Source organism: Nomascus leucogenys, chromosome 17 (genome assembly GCF_006542625.1).
Source record: "Nomascus leucogenys isolate Asia chromosome 17, Asia_NLE_v1, whole genome shotgun sequence".
NCBI lineage: Eukaryota > Metazoa > Chordata > Mammalia > Primates > Hylobatidae > Nomascus > Nomascus leucogenys.
The window spans coordinates 43,719,542-43,742,548 of NC_044397.1; the positions used below are offsets into that span (position 1 = coordinate 43,719,542).

General features: G+C 44.6%; 1 protein-coding gene across 6 annotated transcripts in view; it reads left to right on the forward strand.

Annotated features, from left to right (window-relative positions):
- AUTS2 (activator of transcription and developmental regulator AUTS2) overlaps positions 1-23,007 on the forward strand; it is a 1,215,593-nt gene that overhangs the window by 854,445 nt on the left and 338,141 nt on the right. For all 6 annotated transcript variants that reach the window (XM_003276049.2, XM_003276050.2, XM_030796682.1 and 3 more), the window contains exon 5: positions 218-247. In XM_003276049.2, the coding sequence (XP_003276097.1) occupies positions 218-247 (30 nt within the window). The remainder of the gene's footprint in view (positions 1-217; positions 248-23,007) is intronic.

Here is a 23,007-nt window from a genome sequence, read left to right on the forward strand (position 1 = left end):
AACAAAACAACTTTTTTGCATCTGGATAGCATTTTGTTTCAGATGCTGTTTACTAGCACTTGAGCTGGAGAAACTCTTTCTTTCCAGGAAGACAACATTTTGTATTTCCTTTACTTATCTTCCACTTTTTTTGTATGGGGGTTGGGGGAGGAGGCATCAAAAGCAAAAACATACTCAGTTCTTGCACTAACCCTTATTCTCTTGTCTTCATTTTCAGTGTGACAGTGACAGCGACCAGGAAGAGAAGGTAAGACCCCCCTCCCCCATTGTGGGCACAGCACATAACACACTGTGAACATCGGAGTTCTCCCACACACAGCTGCAGGGTGGGCTGCCAGCTTCATGTTGACTGGACCTTTTCTCTTTAGGAAAGATGGGCATTATTCACACAGTGACATTTCCTATGCTATGACACGTTTAATTTGTCAGATCTACCTTTTTTTTTTTAAACAAGACCTTTAATATTGCATGTATGTGACACTGAGTTTTTACTTTATGGAAGATGACTCATAGACCCAAAAACATTTTAAAAGACAAAATTATTTATTTTAATAGCCATCTGATTTTTTAAAATCCATGATGAGAACATTAAACTTGCTAGTATGTGTTTATAATGTCATTTATGCATTTATTTTACTGACCCATATGCTTTTCTGTACCTATTGGCCTTCTTGATAGAAATGTTAATGGTATGTGTCTAGGAATCTCATCATGGGGTACGGGTGGGCAAGGGAGGTCGGATGGGAACTGCCCTCTTCCCATCTGGGCGGATGGCCAGGTAGGAGGACAGTTCTTCCAGCAGGTACATGCTCTGTTTCGAGGCTCATGGGCACCAGCCTCTGTGTATCCAGATCAACATGGATCAAGAAAAGGAACTCAGTTTCTGAGGTTCCAGAAGATTGGATCACAACCTGGTAAAGTGAGCTTTCTGCTGCCTGAAGCAAAGGGATTATTTGTCTGTTTGGTCTTTCTTTCTAGCCGTCCCAATCCCCAACTGAATTTCCTTCCATTTTTACTGCTGCTTTGTGTTATTTTGAAAAGAGTTACCTGAATATCATGGTTTCTGTATTGCTTGGCATCAAAAGGATGGACTCGTCCTCCCTTCCCCCGTTTCTGGATCTGTCCTACATGCTTGCGGATTTTATTCAGAATGCTGCGGTTAGTATTTAGTGGGATATTTCCAACAAACCCAGAATTTTTCTCTCCTCTGCTGCCAGCCTCCAAGAGAGATCTAAAGGCTCTTGTTCTGTACTGTCGTTAATTTGAATTCAGCATATGTAGCCTGTTATAAAATGCGAGACATCATCATTTGAGCAGGTCAAGCATATTCAGATGAAGACAAATGGTGCTTATTTGATTTCCTTAAAATCAGGAAATGAAAAAAGTGCTCTCTGGAGAAATCATGTTCTGCCTGACTTGGATGATAGACCAGTGCATGTCCCCCAGATAAGAACAGGCTCTCGCCTTGAGGTTTTTATCTCTGAAGGACGGCCAGGACTGTCAGCTTGCTGACATGTGCATTATCCATGTCATTTTAAACAAAGTGACCTATGGAAGGGTGCGCTGTGCTGTGACATGGTAATGGGCTGTTGGATGACAGCGAAAGTACACACTGGAAAGGGGGCTGTGGATTATTCTTTTGTTTAACTGACAAGTAGGAGCTTCCTTTCTCCAGCCCCCAGGAGTCTTAGCTCCTTGGAAGTAGGACCCCTGGTGTCTCAGGCAGCCAGTGTGTAGTGGGTGCCAGGGACATGTGCACAGCAGTAATGGTTCAGTGTTCAAGACACGGTCACTGGCCCCCCGAACCCCCGAGGCCACATTCCCACATGGTGGGCATCACTAGTACCCAGGGAGGGACTGGTACCTTCTGGCTACTCCAGATCTATCAGCAGTGGTTGATCTCACTTTCTAAGTCTCTGCCACTTTTCCAAAAGGATAAATATTATTCAGGGTTGTACAACCAAGCTGACATTCTTTCCTTAAAAGAAAATGTGGGGCTGGGCACAGTGGCTCACACCTATGATCCCAGCACTTTGGGAGGCCGAGGCGGGTGGATCACGAGGTCAGGAGATCGAGACCATCCTGATTAACATGGTGAAACCCCATCTCAACTAAAAATACAAAAAATTAGCAGGGCATGGTGGCGGGTGCCTGTAGTCCCAGCTACTCGGGAGGCTGAGGCAGGAGAATTGCTTGAACCTGGGAGGCGGAGGTTGCAGTGAGCAGAGATTGTGCCACTGCACTCCAGCCTGGGTGACAAAGTGAGACTCCATCTCAAAAAAAAAAAAAAAAAAGGAAATGTGAATTCCAAAACCATCACCAGTCTTCAGCAGTGGTAGAAGGTGGTAAGGATGCCCAGTTTTGTATTCCTTGTAAATGTCTTCATCAGTGGCCTCAACCTTGACACCCAAATCACCTGGGGAGCTGCTACAAGTTCCAGTGCCTGGGCCTCATCCCAGGTCAATGACCTTGGAGCCTTTGGGGCTGTCTTGAACCATGGGTCTTGATGATCACCTAACTCTGGTAATATCTAGGAATAATCTGCCTCTGGTTGTCAGAGGGATCTGGGAGCCAATACTGAGAGCACCCCACCAGCTCCTTTCCCATCACCTGAAAATTCCTGAGTAGTTATTGCCTGGATTTCCATCTCCAAGTGCAAGAATCAAAGTGTCGGAATAATGAGTATTGGGAAGGTAGTTCCCAGCCACCACTCCGAGCTTGGGTAGATTTCAGGGTAATAAAGCGGATACATAGTTGTTAACAGGCGAGTCCAAGAGTGGCAATGGCAGGAAGGGAAGGGGTATTGGGAGTGTTCCTCAGATCCATGGTGCACCTCCTGCCCCGCACCCCCAGTCATTCTTCTTTCTACTGTGGTGATCCTGCAGGTCTTAAGTGGGAGCCGCACCATAACCAGTGTTCACATCATCTGTCTCTGTTCTGCCCCATGCCATTTCTGCAGAGGGCTCCCAACAGGAGCCATTGAGACTCTAATTGCCCTCGCACCTGCTTGGCCCTGTTGCAGTTAAGACTCTCAGGCTTCCCCTTTTGGACTGAGATTGTCTGGTGTTTATCGTCAACTTTAACACCATCCTCCAAGACTTCTGCTCTGTCGGAGCCTGGGCCCCTGTCAGCCTCCTCCGTGAAGAAACCTCTTGCCTGTGTCCCCCTTGAAGCCCCAGAGCTAACCAGGGCTGCTTTCATGTGTTGCTTGGAGGATTCGCATTCGAATCTGAATTGCTAATGGTGGAAAAGATGCCACTCAGTGTCCTGGGATCCCTTCAGCAAGCCCCGCCAGGGATGCTGTTGGAGGCAAAAGTGAGACTTATCGGGGACCCACTGGGATTTCTCTCCGGAAGACCTGCCATTCTCTTACTCCATAGGGATCTGCAGAACTGGCAGGCTAAAATTAGGGTACTGTGTTTCACACAGCTGACTGAATTAAGATAAACTCTGCTTTCCTCTGATATGAAGCTGTAATTTATAAAATGATACCCTTACTAATTAATGTGGAAGTGACTCTGAAAGGGGCTAAAAAAGCAGAGTTTTCCCTAAATGCAGGAGACACACTTGTGCACAAAAAGGCTTTGATGAGACACTGAGCAAAATATCTCCCTTATCCTCCCCTCCCAGCCACGTGAATACATTCCACATTAATGTCAGATAACCGTGAGGACATTCATGAAGAGTAGAAATTGGGCTGGGTGCGGTGGCTGATGCCTGTAATCCCAACACTTTGGGAGGCCAAGGCAGGGAGATGACAAGGTCAGGGGTTGGAGACCAGCCTGGCCAACATAATGAAACCCCATCTCTACTAAAAATACAAAAAATTAGCCAGGCATGGTGGCACGCGCCTGTAGCCGCAGCTACTTGGTGAGGCAGGAGAATTGCTTGAACCTGGGAGGTGGAAGTTGCAGTGAGCCAAGATCGCACCATTGCACTCCAGCCTGGACGACAGGGTGAGACTCCATCTCAAAAAAAAAAAAAAAAAAAAAAAAAAAGGTAGAAATTGGGTGGGGAATTACAGAAGGCTGTGAACACTGCATCTTAGATGTGGGATTGTTGTTCATTGCAGTGAGAGCTAAGAAAAGAGTCAGCACTTGGCACCCTTAATCACCCAGATTAAGCAATTATTCTGATCCCCCATTCGAAATGAATTGGTATCATGAGAACAAAGAGGCAACATGCATATCGCCAAATATTTGGCCTATATTTTATTGCTTCCTTTCTTTCTCCACTACTGGCAGCAGCCCATTATGCTAAGAAATATCCCCTATTTGGTTATGAAGTTAATGTGGAGATTAAAAGTCATTCCCTCTTCTACCCACACCCTTTTTCTTGTGTATAGCATGTGACTGAGCTGATTTGAAGGCGTATAGCCCAGTGGCCAAGCACTTGGGCCTCAGTGTGATGGCTGATGCATGTTTCTGACTCTGTCCCTTTCTATTTTGTTGTGGACAAGCCTCGGCTTTCTCAGCTGTCAAATGGGGGTGACAACAGCTCTACATATAGTCCTATAGCAATTAAATGAGAGCATTTAGGGCCAGGCATGGTGGCTTATGGCAGTAATCCCAGCACTTAGGGAGGCCAAGGCAGGACAAAGTGGGTTCTTGTCTTTGAGCCCTAGAGTTTGAGACCAGCCTGGGCAACATAGCGAGACCCTGTCTCTAAAAAAAAAAAAAAAAAAAAATTCTTAAAACTTAACCAGGCATGGTGGCATGTGCCTATAGTCCCAGCTAGTCAGGAGGCAGAGGCGGGAGGATTGCTTGAGCTTAGGAGTTTCAAGACTGCAGTGATCTAAGATCATGCCACTGCACTGCACTCCAGCCTGAGTGACAGAGTGAGACCCTGTCTCTAAAAAATAAAAATAAAAATATATGAAGGCATCTGGCTCAGTGCTTGGTCCATAGTAACTGCTCAATAAATGTTAGCTTTTGTTCATTTTACTCGAGATAAAATGAGAGAGGACGCTTGAAAAAAGAGGAAGACTAGCATCCTCTTTGGAAAGCTGGGGTTCTTCTAGAGAACCTGCTGGAAGGTTTCCCCAGAATCTGAGGCTCAGCCTTTATCCCAAGGGCCCTTCTCCCTGACACAGGCTGAATGAAAGTGTTAAATTTTGAAGGGTTCTGAAACAGTGTCTTTTTTAAACCCCTTATCCAAATGTCAGGCCTTCCTCTGAGCAGAACCTGGAGCCAAGAGCACGTGTACTGTCCTGGAGGGATCAAATGGTGATTAAGTGGATTGTATAGCTCTTGTCCCTTCAGCAGCTGTTCCCAAATGCCAAACACTGTCGCTTCCCAGAAACCCATCGCAGGAGAGAGGTTCTGGGGTAGGGCCAGAGCATCTGTATTTTTTAAAAAGCTTCCTAGGTAATTTTGGTACACAACTGGTTTTGAGAACTACTGCGTTATAATAAATGTCAAAGGGAAACATGATTTTTCCCCGTGTTTAATGCTCTTGAAATTTTGACTGCTGGCCGGGCGCGGTGGCTCACGCTTGTAATCCTAGCACTTTGGGAGGCCGAGGCGGGCGGATCCCGAGGTCAGGAGATCAAGACCACGGTGAAACCCCGTCTCTACTAAAAATACAAAAAATTAGCCGGGCGTGGTGGCGGGCGCCTGTAGTCCCAGCTACTCGGAGAGGCTGAGGCAGGAGACTGGCGTGAACCCGGGAGGCGGAGGTTGCAGTGAGCCGAGATTGCGCCACTGCACTCCAGCCTAGGCGACAGAGCGAGACTCCGTCTCAAAAAAAAAAAAAAAAAAAAAAAAAGAAAAGAATAAAAGAAATTTTGACTGCTTAGGAGAAAAACTTGAAAGTTGTGGAGATGTTGCCTGTGTGTGCAGATATGTGCCACCCATGCTTATGTCTGTAGATACCGGGCATAAGCATACATGCAGTACACACATACATAATTTCACAGAAATGAATCCTTCTCCTTTTCCTATCAATCTTTTAACATGACTCCTGATTGCAGTTTTTTCTCTCTGTGCTGTTAGCAGTAGGAACAACTGCCTGGAGAAGGTGGTTGTGCTCCTGGGCTTTGCTTTGGTACTGTGTCCCATACCCAGGACAGCCTACTGGCACAATGGCTAACTGTAAATGCAGTACTACCGATTTTTCGCACCTGCTTTCCCTCTTTCCACACACTTTTTGGTGCATTCCCTTTTTTGTTTACAGACAGGGTCTCGTTCTCTTGCCCAGGCTAGAGTGCAGTGGCACAATCTTAGCTCTCTACAGCCTCGAACTCCTGGACTCAAGCAATCCTCCCACCTCAGCCTCCCAAGTAGCTGGGACTACAGGTGTGTACCACCACACTCAGATAACTTAAATTTTATTCTATAGAGATGGAGTCTCACTATGTTGCCCACAATGGTCTCAAACTCTTGGCCTCAAGTGATCCTCCTGCCTTGGCCTCCCAAAGCACTGATATTACAGGCGTGAGCAACCATGCCTGGTGTTCATTTTTAAATTCATGCTAAAAGTTGTTGTGTTTGATCATTTTATGTTCACTTGTGTGGGAAGGGGCTTCTAAGAAAAGCAGCAAAGAAAACTAGCAAAGGCTTCTGTTCCTAACTCAGCACAAACCACATGCCTAACTTGGCTCGTGAAGGAGTCAGAAACTGCTGAGATGTCAAACTGAAGACCGGGCATGTGGTTTGTGCTTATAGTGGAAGAGTCCCATCCCTTGGTTGGCCACGTTTCACACTCAGTAAGGTTTGTGCACCCTCAGCAACATTCCAGAAGGCCCTCATTGTTGCTTGTAGAACCCCCATCCTTAGTTTTGAAATAGGATATTTTTGATCAGGAGGCAGTTTGGAGGTGCTGTCCTATTTTGTAGCTAGAAAGGAATATCTCCACCTTTCCAGATTTCATAGCAGCAAAGCAGACAGCCACAGGGAAAGAGAAGGGATCCATGTTTTTGTCTTTGTATCCCTAATACTTTGCACAGTGGTTGGCATGAATTAGGTGTCCAGTGTTTTGCAAAATTTTCATTTTCTTTCCTATATACTCATCTCCAGATGGGATAAGTGAACCAAGTTCAGAAGACTCGTACTCAAACCTGATTGCACCTCATACAGTCGCAATGTCTATTTCCTGGACCCCCAAAATTTGTGATCTCTTCTACAGGCTTCTATATTTCATTTACAGTTTTCTCATACAATATATCTAAGCCATTTATAAGTTTCCTAACTTATAAATAGACAATTTCTATGGTTCTTGGCTGAGTCTCAAGAGATTTTTACTTTATTTTTGTTTTTTGAAATGGAGTCTCGCTCTGTCACCCAGGCAGGAGTGCAATCTCTGTTCACTGAACCTTCCCACTCCTTGATTCAAGCAATTCTCCTGCCTCAGCCTCCCAAGTAGCTGGGATTACAGGCACCCACCATGCCTCGCTAATTTTTGTATTTTTAGTAGACACGTGGTTTCGCCATGTTGGCCAGGCTGGTCTTGAACTCCTGACCTCAGGTGACCAGCCCATATTGGCCTCCCAAAGTGTTGGGATTACAGCCGTGAGCCACTGCACCTGGCCTAAGAGCCTTTTATTTTGGATGCGTGATTTCCGTGATGCCCATCTACTCAACCTCTTCTTGCCCCTTCAAGATTTTGTCTGGGTTAAAATGACATTTTATTGTTCTTCAAAAATCATCATATTTCCAATTGGCTTAATTACGTTGCATATATCCCAAATTCACATTGATACTATCCTTGGATTAAATTTCTGTGGTAAATTATTTTAAATTCAGAATCTCGTTAAGTTCTCTTTTTCATATGGTAACATTTTCAGGCAAAACCAAAAATTACTTCACTTATACTGAACATGTATGTACAATAATCTGTTCATTACTACCATGTCATGCATCTGAAAAAGATAGAAGTTATAAATGTACAGATTTTCAATTAAATGTAGGTAGGTCAACAGAATAAATACTTGTTATTGGAAATCTGTCAGGCATTTTCAGCTAAGGTTTTGTTTCTTGAAATAAACAGTGAGAAGAAAGAACAGGTTCTAGATGTTCTATTGCTCGCAATAGGTGGGTGGTGGAGAAGGGCACTCAGAAGACCCAGTTCCTGATTTCTCACTCACCAGCTGTATGGCCTTGGGCAAGTTACCTAATGGTGCTTAGCATTAGTTTTGTCATCTGGAAAATGAGGCAGGATTCAATGATCCAACATTGACTATCTAGATTTTCCAAATAGCTATTTACCTAGGCCCCAACAGCATGGCAGAACCCAGAGGGAAATTAATATGTGACTGTATCTTCTCTTTGCCAATGTGGAAAGAGGATTATATAAGAAATGTCTCCATTTTTTCGTCTCTGTCAGTCTTCCAGGAAAGAATAAGCATATAGGGCACATACTCGGGTATATGCGTGTGTACTCTCAAGCAACTGAAGGAAACTTACATACAGACCTGATGTCTAAACAGGGTCCTTATCTGTTTGTTGATTCAGTTTTTCAGTCATACATATCCACTCATTTTTTTCACAAGTATCTACTGATGAACTGACATGAGAATTATAGTTGCTTAACTCTGATGGAACTGTCACCACGTTCCTGTGAGTAGGTAGCAGAACAGTTCACCTAATCTGTGTTCCTCAACTACTGTAAGTATTTGGGAAAGCATGGGGACTAGGTGGAGAGCTAGCTTACGGAATGTGTTTCAAGAACTCACTTGTTTGGTAATGACCATTACTTGATCTATAAAAGGAATTGTTCCAGAAACATCAAGGTTGAGTGCATGATTCTGTGTTCCCACAGAAAAGTTCGTGCTGCTTCCCCTTAGAATGAGCCGTCGCCTTGGGTGTTATGGCTTACCTGAAGGGAAAGTTGTAAAGCCAAGCAGGAGGATGGGGGAGGTGATAGCTATCAGCCCCATGAAATTGACCATGAGCCCTGAGCCACCTGAATACCAGGAGGGTCATAAGCAGAGACATTTGTACAGGTGATGTCTTGAACAACATGCTTCATGTTAGTGGCTTCTGATAGAGTGTAACCTGGGAGGCTCTTTGGTTGTCAGAGAATTTGTCTTATACTGTATTAGTGTTGCAGAGTGTTCTGTCTTCAATAAAGATAGAATTTTTTGGTCATGTACATGTGTGTGTGTGTGTGTGTGTGCGCGCGCGCGTGTGTGTGTGTGAGTTAATCCGCCTTGACAACTCCTGGATGGCAAGATAGTTACAGATAAATGCTCCTCAGAACTGTGCCATTTTAGTGTGACAAATATAATCAAATATCTGTATTAGGATGTGTTTATAATTATCCAAACTTTATACTTTAAGAAGGCCCCAGATTCAACAAATGAGTGGACTTCTTTTTTCTTTTTTAATTAAAGTTACAGCTGGGAAGGTCAAATTGGTTCTCTTTTATACAGGTTATAGCTTTTCCCTATCAGTTTCCATGAGGAGCATGTAGAGAAGTTCTAGCTGTAGACCTGCATGACCTCTTCAGGTACCCGAAGAATAACCCAAAGAAAACTGGAAGCAGCTTTCTCCCTTGTTGTTCTAAACCAGGCTTGACTCATATACTTACAGAGACAGCCAAATGGGGTCTTTGAAATAAGGAAGGACCAGGAAGCCCTGTGGTGGGTGGTTGTAGTACTCAAGGATCCCAGTTTGGGCTTCATCTTTTCTTTCTAGTGCTCTTAGTGGTTTTTGAAGTTCCTAATTTCCTGGTCTAAAAATATAGATGCTACTAATGTCTTGGGTCAGTGAATAACTAAGATTAGGGTCAATAATAGCAACTAAATAATAATAATAAGCACCACTTCACATGAAAGAGAACATTGCATTATTCAAAACACTTTTAAAAACATCATTTTTAAAGATCCGTTTAAGTATTTATTGTAGGGATCTGTATATTCTCACATACAGCATTGTTGACCATGTGCCAAACTCTCTGTTAGGGCTTTTCAAGGCTTTATCTTCTCAAGCAGGTATCATTGTTTTACAAGTAAGAAAAATGAGGCATAAGTGATGAAGCTGAGATATAAGCTGTGTCTTAGGATTCCAGAATCTGGGCCCTCTTCCCATGCTGTGCTGCTTCCCCGTACATCAGGGTGAGTTGGGATAAGCTTAGCAGTGCCATTCAGGAACTCATGCTGTCATCCCCTCTGTGTCTCACCTACTAGTGCTGCAAGAGACCTAGATCCTGTTTATCTATCCACCCTCACCCCCACCCAAACAACTGCACTAACTCCTAAAAATTCAAACATGGCGGTTTCTCAAGAAACATGGAACGAATAAAATTTGGGTCTACTAACAACTTAGAATATACAGGCTCTTCTGAAGTGGGACTTTTTTCTTATTTTAACCTGGAATGCAATTATCCAAGGTGAGAAGGGAAGGGCTATATACAAGGTATATATTTTAACTCTTACAGATGGGTAGCAAAGTCAGCCCATGATTAATCAGGGATGTAGGCTACACTAGTCGGTGGACTTAGCATGAACCATATTTGGACACAGAACTCAGTCTTTAAGTGTCTGTATATGTGTAAACATTTAATATTTTATTAAATCATAGAATCCCTGAAAGTACCCCATGCCTAGCGTGTACTTGACACATATGGCCCTGTAAATATTAGTATTATACCCAGAAGTTGCTTTATTGGTTATCGAAGTCTCATAAAGGAAAAGGGCCTTGCCTCTGTCACCCAGAAAGTACAGGGAAGAGCAGGGCTGGAGCAGAGGAATTTCTGAGCTTCCATTCCAGAGCCTCATGAATCCCATATGGTCCCTGCAGACCATTTTCTCCCTACGACCCCACATAGGAGAAGGGGCCATGGTTTCACATTTCATGGTGGCTCCTGCACTGCACCCTCTAAGGTAGTTTTGTTCTGAGTTACAATTCGCCCCCTCAAGAACCCTCTTGTCCATCCCCAGACACTGATTCTCACCCGTGCAGAGGATCTCTGGGTCCATCAGGGCCACAGGGCCTTTTCTTTTTTTAATAGCAAATGCTGCGTGGGCTGTTCCTGCAGCCCAAATGGTAGTAAATATCTGAAGCAGCCATGTCCATGTTAAAGATTATGTATTTGCCACTTAGGGGAGAATATAGTGTTTATCGGCCGGAGTGTGTGCCGGCTGAGCTGATTACGGCACAGCACTCTGTCAGCCAATGATTTGTCCTGTCCTTTATCATCTGTGTCACTCAGCAGTGTGCTGGCGAAGGGAATGGATCACACCCTTCCCTTTTTTTGTACCCATTTTGTGTAGAAAATTTGTATTTACTTTGGGAGTGTAATTTGTTCCTCATGGATAATGTGACCCTGAGCGGAGCTGGATCATGGGTTAGTTGAAGTGATATTTTCCGCTAATGGTAGTCGTACATCATTGCTGTCAGCTTGGGTTAGGAGGCAAGCACATTACAGCTCCATTTTACCTCTGCAGGCATCTGGGATTATTTGCCATAACCGAGTATGACATGACCGCACTACAGAGTGCATTAAAATTTTACTGGCTTCTCAGGCAAGTTCCCCAGCTCCAGTGTGTGCTTCAGGCAGGTGGTCTGATGGGAAGCCCAAGGGCCCTGACTTCCTGCTCAGAGGTGCTGCGGGCAGTGGCCTAAGCAGGGGCTACTCTCTCCTTGCCCTGAGAAAGAAGCCAGGGAAAGACTTTGTGGGGAGCCAACCAGGGGATGTTTATGTCTCTATACATCCCAGACTGGCAGGTGACTAGCTGCCTTGTGTACATAACCAGGTGCCACCCACAGTGGCCACTGCCATCTGCTCTCTCTTCTTGATGACTTCAGCCCCTAGGATGGATTGGGCAAAAACTCCTTCTCCAAGGAGAGCCCAGGGTAAGTGCAAGTCTCTGCCAAGCCTTGGGCTGATTTGTATTGTTCTTGTCTGCCTATGTTCAGACTGAAGAAAGGAGGCATAAGTCCTCATTATGGCAGAACCCATGTCCAGCCATGCAGCTGGACTGAGCCTGATAGAGTCTCATCAACCCAGTTAGAAATGTTTGCCAAGGTGTTTTACACATTATCTTATATAGTCCTCACACCAACCCAATGGAGTGTAGGCGTGATTACCTCCATTCTACTTATAAGGAAACTGAGGTTCAAAGGTTGTGTAAGTTACATTATACAGCTAATGGTAGCAGAAATAGCCTTCTGACTTCAAATTCTATATGGTTTCTAGTGTTCAGTGCTACAGAGAGATAAAGAAGTAACTATTGTTTAAATAGTGCTTAGATGTGCTATACATATGTTTACTTGTTTAGTCTTCAGTACAATCCTAATAGGAAGGTGCTAATATTATCCCCCATTTACAGAGGGGGAAACTGAGTCACAGAGGTATTACTGAACATGCCCAGTCTTGCTCCTGGTTAATGGCAGAGCCAGGTTTCAAACCCAGGTCGGTGTGGCAGTGCTGTTAGCCGCTAAGCTGGACTCTCCCACATGCCATATTCCAATAAGCCTGAGAGCTGATAGGAAAAGACCAGTGAGAACTGTAATACGTTGGAATACAAAGAAATGTTCAAAGAGTATTTTGTCACTTTCTGCTGTAACTCAAACTAACATCCAACAAAATATCACTCAAAGAATATGTTCTGTGATGAGCTTTAATTAATTAAAAAGTCCCATTTGCAGTTAGCACATTACTTGCATGCAAATGATGCTTCTAAGGTGCTTGAAAGGTGTTTATTTTGATAGATTAAGACTAAGCAGTCACTCTGGCAAATGCTTTATTCTTTTATATTCTTATTGGAAAGGCTGTAATAAACTTATGTTGAATCATGTTCTTTAAAAGGACAATGTAAGGTTGTCTCCCAGTAATTAGTGGGATATGGATCAGGGCCCATAGGTTGCCATATAGAGTAAAATGACTGCAGATTCCATATTGGTGGATTCTGAATGCTGGGCACTTGAATGTACTCTTGTGCCCACGGTGTGGACATGACTTTTTGTTCTGCCACAGAAATACCCCTTTTTACCTCTCTAGCCCCTTCATCGCTTTCTCTTCCAAGCTTGAAATGTTACCCCTCCTGGACAGAATGGACAAGCCATTCTTACCATCGCCTGTGTACATGATAGGGCTATAATTCATTAATTTATTCAATAAGCCAGACATAAAGTGAGTTATACCTTGTACCTTCAGGGCAGTTTTTAAAATGCTGCAACAGAAGAGCCATAGATAAGCATGGCTTTTCTCATTGAGAAATTTAAAATTAAGTTAGCACACTAAGAATTGTCCTCCCTGCCCTCGCTCCCCTCCTTGGGCTCACAAGCACACACATTGATCTTCCCTGCTAGATTACCATAGGTCCAAGGGATTGACCTCAGTTTCTCCTCTGGCCTTAGATCCAATCACTCAAGTAGTAAAGAATAAGAACAAAAGTATTGATCCAGTCATGGAAAAGTAATTATTTCTCTCAGATGGTCTGTTTAGAATGCAGCAATAATTTTAAATAATGTATTCCTCAGAGACAGCATGACACCATATGTGGATTATTTACTTGGTGCGTTTAAGTAAGTTACATTTGCACCCTCACCCCTTTCCTGGACGTCCAATGCTGTGCAAGGAGGCCTACTTTAAGAAGAGTAGACATTGAGAAAAATCAGAGTTTATCCAACAAATCAATTACCAAGCAATTATTCATTATAAAGGGGCTTATCCATCTTCTGTAGCTGGACAAAATGTAATGGACCTCCACCTGCTCACATGCTTACAGTGCAACTCCGCCCTTCCTTATGAAGAGATTTCATGAAGTCATTGGGTCCTTTTGAAACTCTTTAAGTTGTAACAACTTTGACTGTGTTTATGTTAACAGAATTACCTTTTAAAGGCTCTTTTTGCTTCAGATAACATACATTAAACTCAAACTAACAAATAAGGAAATGTTTAGGCTTTTGGAATTTAAATGTGTTAAAATAACCAAACCATCAGAAGGGCAGAGCCAGGCAACTGGACATCAGAAACAGTGAGCAGAGGGCCAAATGCCCTCCTTGCTTTGTCTCTACTTATTTTTGCCCGTCCACTTGAATCTTGATAATTTCGGAGACTTCATTTCTCTTTTTGGTAGAAATCATGACCCATCCACTTTTCAGCTTTAGCTACAGGCAGAGAGACTGTCTCTCCTTTTCCACTGCCATTGCTAAGATCCAAGGGAGAGATTCTGACTGGGTGAGATGAGCTCAGGAAAGGATTGTGGGTTGGTGTAACTTAAGCCAGGTGCTTACACCTGGATCGATCAGTTATGGGTGGAGAGACAGGACCATGTTGTCCAAATGTGCTTCTCTAGAGGTGCCTCTGTACATGGTGCTGGAGTCAGTAGAGAGCCCAGAAAGTTGGGAGTTGGGCCTGCAGCAGTGGGTTCTAGGAAGCATAACCTAATCTTCCTGCCATTTGGATGAGGCACTACTTACAGGCATAAATTCTTGACAGCCATAGAAGCTGCCTGGGTCATCCAAAGTTAACACTTTATAGTGATCACAAAATCTGAAATATGGATACATATTTACAATTATGTATAATAATTGCCTAAATGTTCATAGAGTCATTTTAAGTGCTATTCACAGATTGGTTCTATCTTGCTTAAGCTTTTAAAAGCCATAGAAATACACAGGATTTTGTAGAGTGAGGGTTCATGTGTACATGCACTTAGAAAAGTCCAGAATTTATTAATATTTTAAGTACACCTATAGTAGCTAATGAATTACTCCCCCCCACCCAAGTATAAGACAGCCATGTTGAGAGATACAAAGATCTCAAGGAATGTCAATTAGTAAATTACGTATCTAGGGTACAAAATGAAACTTCTTTGTCCAAAGGGATTGTGGTCAACCTGGAGAATCCAATCTGCATGCCATTCAGTACTATTTAAACTTCAGCAAGCAGCCTTCCTGAAGTGACATTCCTAAGACTAGAAAATAGTAAGCTCACTCATAGCTTCTTTCACTCATGTTTCATTCAACAAATTTAATCCTCACTGTATGCTAAGCCAAGCACTGTCGTGGGAACTAGGGATGGGAAGAAGACAAAGGCATAGAAAACCTTCAGGGAAATATGGCCTAATTGAAGGGAAAGCTGAGGTACCTAGATGAATTACAAGACCCCATAGTGTGTGCTGTTACTGAGGAATGGCATGATGTCTGAATGCAAAAAACTGAGCCATACTCTAAGGGAGGAAGCAGTTGAGTTAGATCTTACTGCAGCACATGGAATAGATGTTACTAGGTAGCAAGAATGGGGTAGATCACAGGCAAAGGGGATATCATTTGCAAATAACAGAATTATGAAAGGCTTAGCATGTGGAGAGAAGCATGAAAACTTCTGTTTGTGTGGTCAGGGTCCACGGCAGTGTGTAGGGGAAGATGAGACTGTAAACATATGTTGGTATACACAGTTCCATAAAAACAGGCCTTGCACGGCAAGATGAAAGTTTGGACTTGATACAGATGGAAGCCACTGAGTACCTTATGTAGGTGAATGACACATCAGAATTGACTTTTTGGAGGAGGATTCAGGCAGTGGCATGAAGGATGGAGTGGAATGGGGTGAAAGCTGTCATAATGGGGGATTTGAAAGGTGATAGAGATCTCAACCAAACTAATGTGTAAGGAAGGAGTCTGATTTTAGAGGCATTTCTGAAGTGATAATTTTGTGACCACTGGGAAGGGGGGTCAAGGAAGGAATCGTGGATGACTCAGGTTTCAAGCAAGGCTGACTGGGTCAGTATTGATGATGCCATCAATCACACAGCGAAAGTGGGGGGATGGAGGAAATAGGAGATCAGGATGGGGCTTTCAGGACCTTCAGCTGGATGAGGTCAGAAAAGAGTACGTATTGATGATGCAGGAGTGATCCCAATTTTAGGTCAGTGTCTGGGAGACAAAACTACCTGAGTAGCAGAGATGGAGCTATAGGAGAATGAGTGGGAGGCCAGCCAGAACACTGGGATTTTGTCTGTGTCTACAGGAATAAATATACGTGGTGATGATAACCATTAAAAACAAAGTAAATACTGGGGACTAGTGGAGAGGGAAGGTAGGGAGGAAGGCAAGGGTTGAATAACTACTGGGTACCATGCTCACTACGTGGGTGATGGGATCATTAGAAGCCCAAACATCAGCATCACTCAATATACCCATGTAACAAACATATACATGTACCCCCGAATCTAAAATAAAAATTGAAATTTTTTTAAACTACAAAATAACTGTATATTAATCATAGCACTTGATATTTGTATAGCTTTTTTTTTACTATACATATCTTTATTTTTCCATTTGTGGCAAAATAGACATAACATAAACTTTACCATCCTAACGATTTTTAAATGTACATTTCAGTAGTAATGGTAAGCACATTCACATGGTTGTGCAACCTACGTAGTTTTTTTTATGCCACATGTGTTAAAGTATCATATATAGTTCATTTAAACCTCATAAGAAACACCCTGGATGAAAGGATGTTAAATATTTATTTTAGAAATGAGGAACTTTGAAACGGGATGAACTGAAACAAAGTCCTAATGCTTTGGTGATAATATTCCCATGCCTTCTAGGGTCAGTATTGGGGTTATACCACAGTATCCTTAGTGATGATATTTTAACATCTAACTTCCAGTGGACCAAACAGTAACTCACTTATAGCCTCAGATCCTATTGCTTTCTTTAAGGAAACTGGAATGGAATCAGCCCCGGAGCATGAACTGGGCCATCCAGCAGCAGCCAGGTCGCCGCTCTGAGAGGTCTGGTTCTGAGGGGCTCTGTGGGAGTAAGACAGCATGAGGCCATATAGCTTTGGATATAGGAAATGCCTAGAAAGATAGAGAGATACGATACCACACATCCAGCTCTAGCAACATAGTGCTGTGTGACTGCAGCATTGGGCAGTTTACTTATGTTTCTAAGCTGCTGCTCTTGTGTTTTTTTGTTTTTGTTGTTGTTTTTGCTTTTAAAAATCTAGATATAAAATACCTAGAATTATATGGCCCATAATAGTAACTACTCAGGCCAGGCACTGTGACTCACACCTGTAATCCCAGCACTTTGGGAGGCTGAGGCATAGACCAACCTGGGTAACATGGTGAAACCCCATCTCTACAAAAAATATAAAAATAGTCAGATGTGGTGGCAAGTGCCTGTAGTCCCAGCAAATTGGAAGGCTGAGGAAGGAGGATTTCATGAGCTCGAGAGGCGGAGGTTGCAGTGAGCTGAGATTGCACCATTGCACTCCAGTCTGGGCGACAGAGCAAGATCCTGTCTCAATACTACTACTATTAATAATAATAAGGATTCAGTAAATTTTACATTTTAGTCCCTTCTGCCCTGTTTCCTCCTGCTGGTCCCCCACCACTGACCCACTTCCTGTGCAAAAAACCATAACATACATTAGCAAGATTCATTTATTACAGCCAAATCAGCACCCCAGGATCAGGCATTTTAGGAAATGGGATCCAAAACATAAGTGTCTTAAAGAGGTAGAAGATCAGAGGGCTTTGAAACATGGCCATGTCATCAGTCTGAAATTTAGAAAGAAGTGCCCTGTGGCAAGAGAATCCGCAGGAAATCACTAAGCTTTGGTGGCCCAGGACATACCCAGTAAAGCACAGGCGGTGGGCCCCCGAGGGAAGATGGACAGCAAAGACAGCCTTTATAATCTGAGTAGATTTCACCCACATCCCCCTCCACCTAAGCTCTGGTTTTCCTTTAGAGGAGGCTTTTAACTTAATTCCTGTTGAATTTACTAATGTTGTGTGGTGTGAGATTTTAAGTATCTTCTCCAGCCTCCTGGGCCCCTCTCTCCTCCCCTGTCCCTTCCCCACCTCCCCATCCTGTCTTGAACTTCCAACCCCAAGAGCTCCTCTTTACACTGTTTACTAAAATGGAGCTCTTGTGTGATGCATACCCAGGAGGTGAAGCTTTCGTGGGTCCTAATGTGTGCTTCAGGATAAGGGCACCATGGGGACCCTGCCTGCCAGTATGCCCCTCTCAGTAAATGTGGGCTTTGGCAAAATGGCATTAATTCACTGCCAATGAAACAATGATGGGAATTTTAATAATAGGGTTGCTGTCTAAAAGATGACAGGGGGAGACTTCTCAGCATCTGTGATCCAGAAAACACACTTTCTAGTAAGTATCTCTTATGGTCAGAAGTGAGAGTGAAACCTCTATCAGTCCTTCCTAAGCATTACCTTTGCAAGTGCTACAGAGCAATGTAACATAGGATGTGTTTGGTTTAAGTAACAGAAAGCCTAATAGTGGCTTTGTCTGTGTATTAGTTTCCTGTGGCTATTCTAATGAATTATCACAAACTTGGTGGCTTAAAACAATAGAAGTATATCTTCTTGGCATTCTGGTTGCTAGAAGTTGAGCATCAGTTTCACTGGGCCAAAATCAAGGCATCAGCAGGTCCACATTCCCCCCAGAGGCTGTAAAGGAGAATTGTTCCTTGCCTTGTCCAGCTTCTGGTTGCCACCAGCATTCCTTGGCTCCGGCAGCATCATTCTCATCTCTGCCTCTGTCTTCATATGGTCTTTTCCTCTTTCATGTGTCTCATCTCTGCCTCCCTCTCTCCCGTAAGGACACTCATGGTGGCATTGAGGGCCTATCCAGATAATCCAAGAAAATCTCCTCACTTAGGGATTCTTAATTATTCTGCAATTCTTAATTGCAGTCCTATCTGCAAAGATGCTTATTCCTTGTAAGGTAACATTTGCGGGCCTTACAAAACACATTCAAGGCAGACAAGGAGACAGGCGGTCACGGGTCCTGTATGTCCCCTTGGCTAGAAGAGTCCATTCCTAAGTGTGAGAGAAAAGGGAAAAGCAAAGATCTGGCAAAGAGGGGCAAGGATTTCCATGACCCATCATGATTGTCCCCTGTGGGTTGGCATTGTGCTGTCTTCTGTTAGCAAGAAAGAGGCGGAGGACATAGTTTGTGGGTGGTCAAAGAACTATGACTGCCACCAAGGATGCGGGCTTCCACACCTCCCAGTGTGTCAGACAAAAAGATCTGAATGGGGGTCTCTCTTGTTTTGTGAAGGTAATGCTGTTTTTTTACCGCTATTAAAAATCTAGATATAAAGGCCAGGCATGGTGTCTCACGCCTGTAATCCCAACACTTTGGGAGGCCGAGGCCAGTGGATCACCTGAGGTCAGGAGTTCGAGACCAGCCTGGCCAACATGGTGAAACCCCGTCTTTACTAAAAATACAAAAAACTTAGCCGGACATGGTGGTGGACGCCTGTAATCCCAGCTACTCGGGAGGCTCAGGCAGGAGAATCCCTTGAACCTGGGAGGCGGAGGTTGCAGTGAGCCGAGATCACGCCATTTGCACTCCAGCCTGGGCAACAAGAGTGAAACAAAAAACTCCATCTCAAAAAAAAATAAATAAAAATTTATATGTAAAATACCTAGAATGATGTGGCCCATAATAATAACTACTCAGGCCGGGCACGGTGACTCACACGTGTAATCCCAGCACTTTGCGATTGAACGTTTCCCTGCTCAGTCACACTAATAAACCACCATCGCCTTTGAGTTTCTAACTCTCTGCCTATCTCTGGAATCCACCGAGGAGGGAAGTGGGCTTAAGGTTTGTTCTTAGATTCAGAAGGTGCAGACCTCATCACCACCTGCTGCTGTGCAAAGCAAACTACTGGACCTCTCTAGAACCTCAGCAAGAATTCATACCTCCCAAGGCTGTGGCAAACATGAAATGCAGGCCTTGGGAGTGCTTTGAGCTCTAGACCATTCCACGAGCTGCTTTTCCTGCTGTCACTGGACAATAGGGCCCACTGCTGCCTCACAGCCTAGAGCCAGGTGGAGGGAGTCCAGTACCCTTGTTGATTCTTCGCTTCCCTTTCCCCTGTCAGCCACACCCACCACACAGACTTCCACATACCTGTGTGTTGTTGTTGTTGTTTGTTTGTTTGTTTATGTTCGTTTGCCAGTTCTGACTTAGGAGCAAGCCTTTGGTGCTGAAGTTGGTACTGTTCTCACTCTGAATGTAATGCCCATAATGGATGGAGAATATCAGGGGAATTGTGGGCAATAGTAACATTCCTGTCATATTCCCAAACCCTGGGGTGGGTGGGAGGAAGCCCCTAACCATGCAGCTTTATTTCCACTGTGCTTGTGGTGGGGCCTGGACTACCTTGTTCCTGGTGGCCTTCATCTTGGGTGCTGCAGGTGGCAATGGCAAGGACTGAAGTGAGGAGAGTGAAGATGCCTGCAGCATCTGTGCCTGGCCCTGGCTCATTCGTCTGATTGGATTGTTAGCAAGCCAAGTATGACCTGGCTTGCAGGGTGCAAGAAGACATGGAATATCTGGTAGGCAGCTAGATAGGAACGTGGGACTTCCCAGCAGCTGAGCGTGGAAAGGAGGTTCCCTACCTGGCTACACATCACAGTCACTCAGAGTGCTGTGCTCAGAGAGGCACTTTGGCAATACCCTGGACATTCCGATTCAGAAGTTTCTTAGCCAGGTGTGGTGGCTCATGCCTGTAGTTTCAGCTACTTCGAGAGGCCAAGGTGGGAGGATCACTTGAGGCCAGGAGTTCAAGACCGCAGTGAGCTATGATCGTGCCACTGCACTTCAGCCTGGGTGACAGAGTGAGACTCTGTGTCTACAATTAAAAACAAGAAGTTTCCAGGTGGGGTACAGGAATCTATATTTCCAAAAGCAACCCTGGGACTTCTGATGCATAGCCTGCCTGGCAAATACGCAATTTTTAGGAGAAAACCATGAGCTTTGGGGTCAGGAAAACCTGTTTTTGGTAACAGCTGTGCTACTTACTACCCACGTGAGCTTTGTCAGTCACCTACCAGCCTCTAAACTTCAGTATCCTCAGCTTTAAAGCTGGTATGATACTAATACCTGCCTCACAGGATTGCTGTGAGGGTGTAATAAGATGTTTATGCACAAGTTATATGTATGCACATCATGGTGCTTTAAAAACCCTCAACTTCCCCCAACCCAACACAGAAGCTCAAGGGCAGACTGGCCCACTGGCTCTGAGTCTAGTGCCCCCAGCCACTTCCCAGGAACTCCATCCATGTAAGATTTACATAGCCATGGCCAAACTGTTACTGTAATTAACAATCACACCTAAAAGCTTTTACTTTTACTTTTACTTTACTTAAAGGGAACTCTTAAAGAGTGTTTACTTCATATCGTTAGCAAATCATTGTTAATTCTTGTGATACTCACCGTAATAACATCTACCCAAATGAACATGTTTGCTCTTAATGCGAGTGTCATGTGCAATTTGGGAGAAATTCTGTTGTCATTTAGCATTAATTAATGCCCACTTACTGTAAAGTGTTCAGAGATACCAATATCAGCGAGATTTCCAGAGCACATAGAGAGGACGGAAGAGCTGGGAAGGGGCCAGAAGCCACTAGCAGGGCTGCACTCTGACTGAAGGCAGTGGCCCCGGGCACACTTCTCTGCTGAGGGCAGGCAGGCCAGCCTTCTGGCTGGAGGATCTAGGTGTCCACCCATAGGTGTTCAGAGCACACAACTGGGCCATCCCAGCCTGGCTTCACTCACTATGGCTGGAAGGGGTTCTGCCTCTCCATCCCCAGCCCCTCACTCCCACACAGCCACCTCTGGCGACCTCTCCTCCCAGTTGCAGCCACCCTGGATGTTGATTTTTAACCTGGTTTCACACGGCTGCACATGTCAGCTGGTGGGCCCTGGAGTGTGAAGTGTGACTTGCTTGGGCCCCTGCAGCCTTGCCTCCCTGCAGCAACTTCCTGCAGCTTGCCTTTGGGGCAGCGGCTGCCAGAGAAGCCTGAAAGTCGAGTTCAGGAAGTCATCTTCATCTCCACCCCCAAGCAGGTGCTTGATCAGGACTGTTTATTAATGTGTTCTATTTTTTCAAATGCATCCTCCAAAACAGAGTGTGTGTGAGATGCTACTCCTGTGCCTGGGACAGTCAGTGTGACAGTGAACAGTGCTGCCCTAGGTGTGGGGACACAGCCTTACATTCCCTTTCTTCCAGGCAGCTCAGTGTAGTGGAAACTACAATAACTGACCGGGGCTGTGCCCACCAGCTGTGTGAGGGGGCCTCAGTTTTCCCACCTGTAAACGGGGCTCACTTTAACCCCCACCCCGTGGAATGGTTTAACTAGGTGTGATGAAGTCCTGCATGCCACAGGTGGTGCTTAGTAGCCATCGCCTTATTGAAAATGCCAGTGATCACTGAAGATCATGATTTCCCTCCCTTTGCGTCCACACCCCAGACACGTCCTCTCTCCTGCAAGAGGGGTAGGAACAGAGGAACAGCGCCTCTCACCTGAGGAGGGAACTGCTCTGAATCCACCAGGAAACCCAGTCACAAATCACACAGAAGCAGTTTTCATTTCTTCTGTCCACAACCAATATAAAGTACGGTGGAAAGACAGGTATTTTTTGTCCTGGTGAGGAAAGGTGTCTTGATACGTAGTTTTTTGCTGCCTTGTGGATGGACTGCATTGGACAGAGGCGGGGGTGGTGAGGGAGTGGGATCTACCATGGTGGCACAAATGAGTCAGTCTGCTTAATAGGGATGTGTCCCATACACAGCCGCAGATGCCTGGTTTAAAAGACTCAGGCTGTAGTTAACTATGCTAAACTCAAATTTTACCGAGTGGAATTTAACCTTTCTCTGATGATTAAAAGGCCCTTCAGAATCTTCTGAGCCGTTTTGTTGAACAGTGCTTTTTTGTTACTTCCTGGGTGTAGAGAAATGGTGGGGAACAGAGAGGGCTTTGCTGGGACACCCACTGGACTTGTGTGTCCTCCTCTCGGGTTCTAAGGGCCCCTCAGGCCACACGCCTCCCATTTCCAAGAGAGTGAGAGGGGCCTGGAAAAGGCTGAACACAAAGCCCCACAACAGCCAAATTCCCTTTCAAGGGCATTACTTAGTAAACATGAGCCCTTGAGCCCACATTCTTCCAGACTGCATCTGCCTCAGGCCGCCCTTCCTTCTAGAAGGAGCAGCGGGGGCCCGGGCAGGAGGCTGCCGGCTCAACCTGGAGTGGCCCACAGCAATGCTCCAATTCACAGTGAAATG